This window comes from Chenopodium album, chromosome 8 (genome assembly GCF_948465745.1).
Source record: "Chenopodium album chromosome 8, dcCheAlbu1.1, whole genome shotgun sequence".
NCBI classification, from domain to species: Eukaryota; Viridiplantae; Streptophyta; class Magnoliopsida; order Caryophyllales; family Amaranthaceae; genus Chenopodium; species Chenopodium album.
Genome location: NC_137841.1, coordinates 27,446,801 through 27,458,818, shown reverse-complemented (window position 1 = coordinate 27,458,818; position 12,018 = coordinate 27,446,801). Strand labels below are relative to the sequence as shown.

Sequence of the window (12,018 nt, the reverse complement as noted above, 5' to 3'; positions counted from 1 at the left end):
AGGAAAAAAAATTAGTAATAGAGTTTTGGAGCATTGTGGTGAAATGTTAAATTATAAAATAGAAAATCATAATGTCACTACTCACTAAGTCACTAGTATTAGAATTATCATCATACCATGGCCCAGATAAGAATCATTAGCAACCAAAAACGGAAAACTGTCGTCTCCCATCTACTCATAGTGCTTCCCATCGCTCCACCACCTCACGTCACTATTCTTTCAGTTACCTTCCACTTCCTCGGAGCCAATTTGATACAAAAGAAACGAAAAATAACACCAGTAGGGGATTAATTGATGTCAAGACTGAAGGTCTTAACATTGATTTATACAAGTATTACAATTTATTTATAGAACAATGGGATCAACTGACAAGGGCAAGCACTAGACTTATTCAACTGTATTTAATGTCTGCTATATGATGTTAGTTCTACAATAGACTAGTGAGCACATTACACCGCTGTTAGCCACTCCCATTTGTAATTTTCAGTCTCTAAAGATCTGAATACTCTCAGAATAAAAGATTGCAACCAGATACGTGGCGTTGAACTTGTATATTAACCAGAAAAATATTTACCTAAAACTCCATATATTCAAGTTCCTCCATGATCAGAAACAACCGCCTTTCACTCTGAAATAGTGTTGACAGAGCACCTGGACTGAACCAAAGGTGTACTCCTATAGTAACCCAACAGTTTACCAGTGGTACTTGGCTGCAACAAGGACTTCCTCATAAATCTCAGCAGCATGGTCCCAACTAAGATCTTGTGTCATCCCTCGTGTTTGGATACCTTCCCAACTGTCTTTATACTGACGGAATGTCAATAAACAGTTGCCTAAAGCATGAATCAGGCGGTGTGCCTCGGCCCGATCAAATGTCCAGCCAAGACCAGAGTTGCTATATGGATCAAAAGGTTGGACAGTATCTTTCAGTCCACCAACAGCATGAACAACAGGAATAGTTCCATACTTCATTGCATATAGCTGATTAAGCCCACAAGGCTCAAACCTCGAAGGCATAAGTAATATATCTGCTCCAGCAGTGATCCTGTGAGCCGTCTTCACAGAAAACCCAACCCATCCTCTTACTTTATCTGGGTATTGGCTTTCAAATTGCTTGAGCATCTGTTCCAGATCCTGCCTCCCTGTGCCTAACATGACTAGCTGCACGTCTAAGCCCATTAACCAAGGAATTGATTCTGCTATGATATCAACACCTTTCTGGTTATCCAGCCTTCCAATAAAACCAAGCAATGGAACATCATCTCGAACAGGCAAACCGAGCTCCTTTTGCAGAGCTGCCTTACACTGTGATTTGCCAGGTTTCAGAGTTTCAAGGGAATAGTTAATGTACCCGTCAGATTGTAGATGAACATCCAATTGTGGGTTCCATTCATTCACATCGATCCCATTCACTATGCCTCTTAATTTCCAATCATTCTCGCTGATAATCCCATCTAAACCCCAACCGCCTTCCTGAGTTTTCAGCTCCCATGCATATCCATGACTTACAGTCACTATGCGATCAGCAGCCTTGAGACCAGCAGCAAAGATATTGAAATGCTCTCCGCCAACTGGATCATACATCTTGAAGTAGTCAATGTAGTGTGGTGGAAGATCCACGCAGGAGAAATCATCTACGGGACCACGACCCTGACAGTGAACAATTGGTTAAATAACTCAGAAGTCAATAAAAAATCAGATCTTAACTCGTCTAGCATGGAAAGAGTAATGTTTAGCATTGTTTATAAGTGGACCTTGTTCATCATGACGCACAAAGTTAGAAGATGATGACATGTCTAGGGTTGGGTTGCAGCACATTTGGGCCAAAAGGAAGGAGCCACTCACATAATGATTCATACGGAAAACTTCATGTTTCCACAAAAATAAGATGCTGCTCAGCAATCATCGTGAAGAACACGAATATGTTGCATCCAGCTTAGATATGAGAATTGGAGAAACCGATTAAGTTACAATACAGACGCTTCTAAATGCATATATGGATCATGGAATAGTTAAGGAAGCAGAAGGCCTTTCTTTTTTCTTTTTTTTTTTTTTTTTTTTTTTAACTTCTTATTTTATTTGGATTATTACTCCTCTTTTCAAGTTTGCCAATGCATGTTTTCAACCATTAATATCTTTAATAATCTATAAGTAAAAGAATATTTTTAAGTAAAAGAATATTTTAAAAAAATTGATATCTTGATATTGTACAATGATAGAATGAAAGAAGCAGAGTGTTTAAATAGTGTAATAATTAAAGTAATTTTATCTTAAAAACAGAGGAAGTATCAAATAAAGATTTTGAAATGCTTCCCAGAATGTGCAAATAAACTTCAGAAGCCATATATTATGCAGCATTATTTTACACTATGTAATAGGCTTTAAATTCTCTGGAATAAACATCACTATGCAAACATTACGACTGTTTTAAGATTGACAGAATTACAAATATTGAAAGAGGGTAGCAACAATGTATTGACAAGCAGATGTATACAATATTACAATTATGGGTGCAGCTGTAATAATCAAACTTCAAAAAATTAGTTAAAATTCAAGCCCATCAATTACAGCATACCTGATGTGCTATGTTGTGGATGACAAGGACTGATCGTGTGTACATCATCAGGCCATTGTCACGATAGTATGCTTTCAAATACACTGGTAGCAGTGCGGTATGCCAATCATTTGCAATAAAAACCAAATTGCCATCACCGTAGCACACACCTCCACAAGGGACATGCCAAGGAACCTGGAAAAATCAAGACTCTGCTCATCAGAGTTATATACAATCAAAGGCAATCTCTGTGGATCAATCAGTTCTAGGAGAGGTTATGTATACATTGATGTTACTAGACCTACCAACAAGAAAATCTTCACTTGTACGCTGTAGCTGCCTTAGGTAATAGTGTGATACATTAGTGGTAGGCTAAATAGCTATCACGTGTCGACACATTTTTAAGCATAAATAGTGAGTTTCAAGCTCAAATTTAAGCTAGGATAGGATTGGCAGTAAATAATACTCTATTCATCCCTCAATAATCACTAATACACACACAAACTACCTCTATTCTACATGTACCCACTTTTGTTTTAAGCCATTCTATCAAATTCTATCCTTCTTGAATCTTTCCATTCTTGGTAAATATTAGCACTGTCTTTTCTTTGTATAAATAATAAACAAGCATGCTTTCCACAAAAGTTGCACTCTTAAAACCAACGGCACAAAGATCCATAATATACGTGCACACACAATCAATCAATCAATCAATCAATCAAAGCCTTAATCCCAAAAGTGGGGTCGGCTAACATGAACCAAATTTGATTATTCCGTGTAGTCATCAACATAAATCTTTCTCCTCCATCCCTTACGATCCAAAACTTCATCCTCACGTAAATCCATGCACTTCATATCCTTCCTCACTCCTTCCAACCAAGTCATCTTTGGTCTCCCTCTTCCTCGTTTAATCCCTCCATGGTCCCACTCTTCCACTCTTCGCACCGGTGCACCCTCGGGTCTCCGTCTTACATGTCCAAACCAACGCAGACGATTTTCCCTTAATTTATCTACAATGCCCGCCACACCTACTTTCTTGCGAATAACCTCATTTCTGATTCTATCTCTTAAAGTGTTTCCACACATCCACCTTAACATGCGCATTTCCGTAACCTCCATCTTTTTAATATGCTCTTTCTTAGAAGCCCAACATTCTGTACCATAGAGCAACACTGGTCTTATGGCAGTCCTGTAGAATTTTCCCTTCAACTTTAAGGGAATGCTGCGGTCGCATAACACTCCCGTGGCCGCTCTCCATTTAAGCCACCCTGACTTAATCCTGTGGGTCACGTCTTGATCAATGTCACCATTCTTCTGGATGATCGACCCTAGGTACTTAAAACATTCACTCATGGTCAGATCCTTTCCATCCAAACTCACCACTTCATTGCTTGTCCCCCTCTGAGTGCCAAAACGACATACCAAATATTCAGTCTTACAGAAATAAAAATAAAAATGACTTACAGAAATAAATACATAGAGCACAAATTTTTTCTCCAGACTCCAGACAGAAAAGATAGTGTTGCCATAGTTTAGTTAGATTCCATTCACTTCACAGTGTTTGTAAAGCTGAGTTTTGACAAAATTTAGTTCAAAGAGAAAAGAGAATATTTGGAAAATAGACAATAAAAACAGCTTAAGCGGAGTAATGGAAAAACCGCTTAGTGAGATCATGGATCATTAGTATTGCTAAGTGAAAATAACTGCAATGTTAAAAGAAAATTTCATATTAAATTAGATAAATTACTTGCACCTCCAACTATTGCTATATATAAGGTCCAGTTCACAAATATGCGTATCCTTCATTACAGCCAAAACAGGAACAGCAGAAAATGAAAAGTGTAAACAAGGCTATTGAATTATACCTCAACGGCAGCCTTGCAAAATAAAGCCATACGTTTCAAAATGTCCTACAAATACAGTGATATGAATGAAAATCAGGAACATCATATAACAAAGCAGGAAAATAATATAAATTCAACACAAATATCAGAAATGATTATTCTAACATTCAAGTAATTGGAAAACAGGGTCCAATTACTCTAATTAACCACTAAACAGAACACATTAAGTTCCATACGTGAAATTTCTGCAAAGAATATCCAGTAACTGTCTACTTGAAAACATTTCTATGTACTGAAATAAAAGCTGCATGAGATAATTGATTGACTTAGAGACATAATTGAAAAATATCACTTTGGGGAACTATATGTCGTTGTTTATAAACATTCCTATGTGCTAAAACAAAAGCTGCATGAGATAATTGATTGACTTAAAGACATACTGGGAAAATATCACTTTGGGGAACTATATGTCGTTGTTTATAAACTGACTCAAACATGCATGTCCAATTGTTTACTGAAGTAAAACCTTCTTATAGTGTTCATATTCTTTATCTTAAAATATTTTGCATGGTTGTATGGATCAGTAAGCAATTAAACAGCTGTCGTGAAATTGAATTAGAGGGCATTAATGCAGAGGATGAAATAAAATACATAATAGAATCCATCTCTTAAAAACCTTAAAAGTACACACCAAACACTAGAAAGTAAAATTTCATGATTGTCTGAAACAGCATCAATTTATTTACCTGTCTACTACCCCCATATATATCATTCAGATGACGAAACATTGGGGCTTCAATAAATACAAAGTCCACACCATCAATGTATGTCTGGAAGTAATTTACTTCTATGTCCTGCAAAAACCATACTCAATTGAGTTGAAACAGCATAAGAACTGATTGCCATAGTTTCTGAAGGGCAGGCTAAAGCTTATCCATATTTCTACCTGGCCATCCACCCGATATCTTCTCATCACTCCCGTATGGTGAGTATCAGCATAGTCACCATATCGAGGTGTCACAACCTGAAAAGTAAAATAAAAAACTTTAACAGAAGTATAAATAAATAAAAAATAAAATAAAAAAAAGGAATGAAAAATAATATCCGAGATATGTAATTTTCTACAAAATTTACACTTCCACAGACCCAGACATGCCATTATGGAGTATAACTTGTTGAATTTCCAAGTCTGAATGGAGCTTCTTTAAGACCAAAACATGAGAAAAAGTACCCCCGCTTGATAGAATGTATGAAAGGTCATAGCTCATTAAATCAATCTATAGAACTGAAAAGAGTCGAGTCTAGAATAGTATACACTCTACAGTAACTTCTGGGATTGAGAATTTAAGGTTAGAGAAAAGAATCTTCTTCATCAACTGAACATAGTCCTAAAACTTCAGCACAAATTTATAGAATTAGAATTAGTTTCAATGAAACATCCAATACATTTTACGAGTCAGAGAAGGAGGATTGTCTCACCATTACTCGATGCCCACGCCTAGCCAAAGCTTTTGGCAAGGACCCAGCAACATCTCCAAGACCACCTATGAGAACTCATTGCAATTACTTTATGCAGCCAAAAAACATGCACACACAAGCATGTGAACGTGAAAACAAGAATATTTGTGAAACTGATTACAAAGAAATTCAGCAACACTTATTACTATTAAAAGATATAAACCAAGCATATATTTATACTCCCTCTGTCCCATAATATAGTTATTGTCTTCCTTTTTGGGTGCCCCAAAATGTTGTTCCTATTTCACTTTTTTTTCCCCTTTTTTAGACACTACGAAATATCTATAATACCCTTATTATAATAGTCTTTATTCAATAAACTACCCAAAAAACCCTCACATTTCTTATTATTATTTGTGCCCTCACCTACTTTTATGTACTCTCTTCATTTATGTATTTATTATTTGTCCAACTCACATGTCTTGTACTTTTCTCCTTATTTCATGTACTTCATGTATACTTTTCGTGAAATTACACAAACGAGAACTATGTTATGGAATGGAGGGTGTGCGTATATATATATATACTCCCTCCATCCCATAATATATTTCTTGTTTTCCTATTTTGGAGAGCCAAAATGTTGTTCCTATTTCTATTTTTTGATAATATGTAAAGGCCATTATACCCTCACTTTTTTAACTTTATTCATTCTACTTCCTTCATTACCCTTGAATTTTGCACATGCCTAGTACTTTTCTCCACCTTTCCCTCTCTAAATTCTGTCTATATTTGTACTTTTCACTTTTATTAATGTACTTTATCTACAATCTCCTCCTATTTCTTAAATACTATGAAAAAACATAAACGGGAACTATATTATGGGATTGTGTGTGTGTGTGTGTGTGTGTGTGTGTGTGTGTGTGTGTGTATATACTCATCCTATTACATCAACAAATATTAGTCATGCCCATTAAAAAAACTAAATATACAGAAGTATGGGTTCTCAGACCTATTCTCACTTGTTCGCTCCCCTATTTTAAATTTCAGATGTTCTAGTCTTCTAGATGATTCTCAATACTACCAAGAGTTCGGTGCACAATAAAATTAAGTATACTTGGTTGAGGCTACACAAGCTCACGGGCACTCACATACTACATTCCATGTAAAATTATAGAGACCTCCATTTGCAATTTATATAGGCTTGTGCCAGATGCAATAATGTACAAGTACTTTTAGCTTAAGTTCTCAAGGGAAATAAAAACCTGTTTTACACCAAGGCGCACATTCTGCAGCAACCAAGATCACATTCATCACATTTGCTCCGGCAAGAGGGGGTGGCTTGGTTTCTTCCCCAACAGGATGATACATTTGCTCATTATTTTCTAACTGTTTTTCCTTCTCATCCTTAACACTAGAAGGAATGAAACTCCTTGACAAATAATTTGGCTGCATAGAGTTTTCTTCAGATTTCTTTAATGTATTCAAACCATTTGAAGTTCTTTCACGTGATGAGCTTTCAGTGGTTTCCCTTTTACCAAAACGTGAGCTTACAGAGGGAGATTTTTCTGGTGTCCTAGTCAAGACTTGAGTATCCACTTTACCAAAACTTGAGCTTCCATCAGACTTAGATGGAGAATTTTCTGGTGCCCTAGTCAAGACTTCTTTTCGTATGGAGGAACCCATGTTTGATGGGGATTTTCCCTGTTCTTTTCTATCTTCACGCAAATTAACAGGAGTTGGCAGTTGGTCTTTACTAACCTTGCTCGAAACAGTGCTGCTGTTATTCTCATTATTGACATGCATTTGACTTTTGCTATCATCATCAACCTTTGGAGAAGAGTTGTCACTATTTTTGGTGAAGGGTTCTCCATCATGGTTGATCATAGTACTTTTGATAGAAGAAACTAGCTTCTTCCTTTCAGCAATCTGCACATTAGAAGGACAATATAGTGATATACTCATCCTATTACGTTAACAAATTTTAAAGGGATGAAGGATATATTAGTTAAACAGTCATGCACATTAGAAAAAGTAAATATACATGCCAATCGACAATACCTGAGGCTAAAAATAAGTTCCTTCAGTATTTTTGCAGTATTACAGATATACCAATCAAAGAACAAAATTTTAGTTCAAGGCTTCCAGCTTAAGCCATCAATGTCTAGTTTGTAACAGATTTTCGTCTTTTGTTCATGGTTGCATGCAGATTATTCAGGAGTGGTTTGAGTTCCAAGGGTGGATTGAGTTGCTTGTGGAGTCATGTTTGACAAATCCTGAACTTGTGAGACGTTCTACACCCATAGTGGTGTTTCAAATAGGTCAAATACAATTATTATTTCCTTTTATTTCAACCTTCACACATGAAATCTTTATTTGAAAATTTGACCCGTTAAGGTTAAGATCAAAATAGATATATGTAAATCAGCAATATCTAGAAATACAGCTGTATTAGATAAGAGCAGCTTAGTCCACTAATTGAAAATACAAATTACTAAGCCACAGTGTAATGGAAACAAATGGCCATATTCCCTCATACCAGAAACGCGTGGTCAGTGAAGGACCTACATTGGGGCTACCCCTCAAAAAAATAATACGTTGAAACATACTGCAGTACAGATTCTACATAAATACAACTTATTATTAAACATAAACAGCGTCGCTCTGGTGGAGTGGGAAGTATGACACTAGTTGTTGTATGTGTGCAGGTCAGGGGTTCACCTTTAGGCTACAAGTTTAGTTTTTTTTCTTTTTAAGAAACCTTTTTATATAGTCATTCATTTCCACACTTTAAAAAAGAAAACTAGCTTATTAATTTAGAATACTCCCTTATGCATTATAATTCATGTTTTCAGTTGAAACCCATTGGAAACCCGCTTTGTGAGTGTCCCACATTGGAGAAAGAGGAGAGATGGTTCCATTTTATAAGGTAGAGGATTACTCCTACTATCACCAATTGGTTTTAGTATGGAATCTCCTTAGCCTTGTTTATGGACCAAACTCTCCTCCTCCTGATTTGGGTTGTACAGGTCCATTTTGTATTCTCTCAAAATTTAACATTTTCACAACACCTTTTACAATAAAATTTCTTCTCATTTTCATAACATGTTTTCCAATGCTCGTACTTAGGCATTATAAAAAAATTAACCCAATTTGTTCAGTTGATAGCTATATGATGCGATAACCTAGCTAAATAATTTATAATGAGTTTTTAGCTATTTAAGTTTTTTTTTTAATTATCTAATGCGTAGTGCTACCCCTAGTTAGAAATCCTGAATTCGCCACTATGCAACATAATCATCATGGCTCAGCTAATACCTTCAAGAACTAGATAGGTGAGTGTCAGAAGGAATGCACTAGCATACCAAAATAACTTCAATATTCCAAGAATCTTCTCAACTCAGAATCTGAGCCCACTCTCCGTGTTAAACTAGGAGTACAGGTTGGAATTTTAAGAGATGGGTTTCCGAATGAGAGTGGTGTTCAACTTCACACAAGAATGGATGGTTGAGAAACAAATTCCAAGGGCAGGAATTCTAACATTAAGGCATTCAAACCAATTGGATAAGAAAACAATTTTGTTTAAGGTGTAGTAGCTAGTAACCTAGATCACTTTTACTTAAAATTAGATTACATAGAATAGTACTAACTAATTTCACTCTTACACTAGGATTATAGCATAAAACCAGTTATTAACCAACTAAGCCGCATAGCTGCAAACAAAGTTCATTCACCAAATGGTCTTTCTTATCTCATGGATATCACAGTATATTTTTCCAAACCATGTTTTTTAGTCTCACACCCCTTCAACGGTGTGATAGGAGGCATTCATAGGTCATGACAAATCAGGTTACCAACATTGTACTACCTTTGTTACGTAGTATATATGCGCATTATTGAATAGTATTTGTAAGATATAAAAATTCAAAAGTTGCACATAATATGTAACGGATGTAGTAACCATTATCAATAATCAGTCACACAGAAAACAAGTTCCACTACCGCAAATCCATACGATATAACCTTTACGCTACCTAATCTTACAATAACATATGTAAAAACCTCATTATTAGGTACTCACTCCCTCATCACCATCAAGATAGCACAAGACTAGAACAAAACCTACTTCAACGAGGATTCACTAGCTTTAGTAAACGAGGTATAAAAGTCTAAAACTAGGCACCAAAACCTACTTCAATAACAATAGAAATGTGAACAAAGCAACAATAACTTATACCTGTTGAAGTAGCTCTTTCTGCATAGCTAGAACCTTATTGCTCTTCTCAATTGTAGCTTGGACAGCATCATCAGTCTCATTGCTATCTTCCCCTTCACCTGAATCATTCGAAACCGCCTTTAACCGATTAAAACCCCATGAATCTCCTCTCCTACACCCATTCACTGATTTCATACAGCACAAGGATGACCTCCCATGAGCATAATCACCATTATGATCCAAAAACTTCAGAAAACCACCGCAGTCCAAAGGCTTTCGCCGTTGATAAGCCAAAGGGTGAGACCCAATTGAGTTATGGCGCAAACACCTCGTCTCAATGGTAAAAGGAAACGAATTTAGAGACGCCATCTAATTGTTCGACGAAATGCGTGAATGAAAAGTTCAGGGCTTTGGGTTAAATCACAGTGACCCAGTTCAGAAAAATGGAAATGGAAGTAAACCCAGAAATTGAAATTTCGATTGGAAGTGGAATTTGATGTAGAAGGGAGGAGAGAGAAAGTGGGTGATATTGGGAACAGTGAATTGCAGAAACCAAGAAGAAGAACGAGTTAACTCAGCAGTCACGAACACGTTGGTTAAGAAAGGAGGACCCACAACATTAGAAGATCATGAAAAACCTGGGAATTTATGAGGTCGATTTTTGCAGGAAGAAAAAAAGTACATTGATTTTTTTATAATTTGTGAAAAAAGAGAAACAGAAAAATTGAAAAAATGTACTGTGTGATTGAGGAACAAGTGAAGAAGAAAAATGAATTTTCAACACTCTCACTCTCTCACTATCACAGTCATTGTGGGTCCATATAAAGGAATACTAATGAATCTAGGTATAGCCAGCCCAATGATGATGTTGTGAGGTAGCCCAATATGATTGTTTACAATTCATGTAAAACTAATACTGGTAGTAGTAGGGCTTACAAAAGTTGACCCGATATGAACCCGACCTTAAAATAGTGGGTTAGGGTTGAGATTTTTGACCTAAAAAGTTAATGGGTTGACACGAACCCGGCCTGATAAATAAATGGGTTAGGTAAAAGTTGAAAATTCCAACCCGAAAATGACCCACTTAATCCGAAAATATTTTTGGGTCATGATAATCAAACATTGATAAGTAATTTTTTTTTAAAAAAACCTAAAAGAAAGCTAATAAAATCACCCCAAGCCCATATATAGCCATATATATCCATATTAAAACTAAAACCCTAAATTCTTTCAAACTCTACTCCTCTCATCACTCATCAGCTCATATTTCATTTTTTCTCTCTCTTCAACTCTCAAGAAATCAATTCCTAAAACCCTTTGCAAGTTGCAAGTGTTCCTCCTTCATGTCTTCTTCTCCTTCATGAACATCAAGTTTCAAGTTGCTAGTTTTACATAACCTTCATCAATTTTTATTGTAGTTTGCTGATTTTGATTTTTTTTTTTTTTTTTAATGTTATTGTATTGTTTTGCTTTTAAATTTTTGTTGTTGTTCATGTTAAATTGCCAGAAAGTACACTTAAAAATCTTGTTATTAATTTCTATTATTGTTGTTGTTTTTTTAATAATTTTTTTAAGGTTTTCCAAATTTATATAGTCTCTAATATCAGATTATTATTTGAATCACTGAACCTAAAACAAATCAAGTTAAATGATGACAAAACAAATCAAAAGCCAATTAATTTTCAGTACACTTTTAAGCTAAGTTGATTTACTTTTTTTATTACTTTTGTGTTATTTTGAATAACTTTAGAGTGTTTTATATTTACTTTTAGAGATGACCTGTGTAGGAATCGAACCTACACCTCTATGCATCCGCATAATGCTCTACCATTTAAACTAATAGGTTTAATTTATAGTTTGTTTTATTAACGTTATATTCATTTTTATTTACTTTTAGGTATAGCTGATTTATTTCTCATCATGAGATCAATGTTGATATAATAGAACTG

At 35.5% G+C, this 12,018-nt stretch overlaps 1 protein-coding gene across 1 annotated transcript; it reads right to left on the bottom strand.

The window, feature by feature from the left end:
• Positions 1-265: 265 nt before the first annotated feature.
• LOC145641794 (granule-bound starch synthase 2, chloroplastic/amyloplastic-like) lies at positions 266-10,820 on the bottom strand. Its single transcript, XM_081692755.1, has 8 exons — positions 10,091-10,820; positions 7,119-7,782; positions 5,878-5,942; positions 5,345-5,422; positions 5,145-5,252; positions 4,420-4,464; positions 2,576-2,749; positions 266-1,650 (listed from the first exon to the last, which is right to left on the bottom strand). The coding sequence occupies exons 1-8, from the start codon at positions 10,436-10,438 to the stop codon at positions 694-696; spliced, it is 2,439 nt and encodes an 812-aa protein (XP_081548881.1). The 5' UTR covers positions 10,439-10,820; the 3' UTR covers positions 266-693.
• Between the last annotated feature and the right edge of the window lie 1,198 nt (positions 10,821-12,018).

What these genes read in the sequence shown, in the direction of transcription:
- LOC145641794 (XM_081692755.1), bottom strand. Translation starts at nt 10,438, where the DNA reads ATGGCGTCTCTAAATTCGTTTCCTTTTACCATTGAGACGAGGTGTTTG. An exon ending in TATATGGGGGTAGTAGACAG is followed by an intron (nt 4,465 to 5,144) that starts GTAAATAAATTG and finishes CTGTATTTGTAG; the next exon opens with GACATTTTGAAACGTATGGC. An exon ending in TCCACAACATAGCACATCAG is followed by an intron (nt 1,651 to 2,575) that starts GTATGCTGTAAT and finishes GTTCACTGTCAG; the next exon opens with GGTCGTGGTCCCGTAGATGA.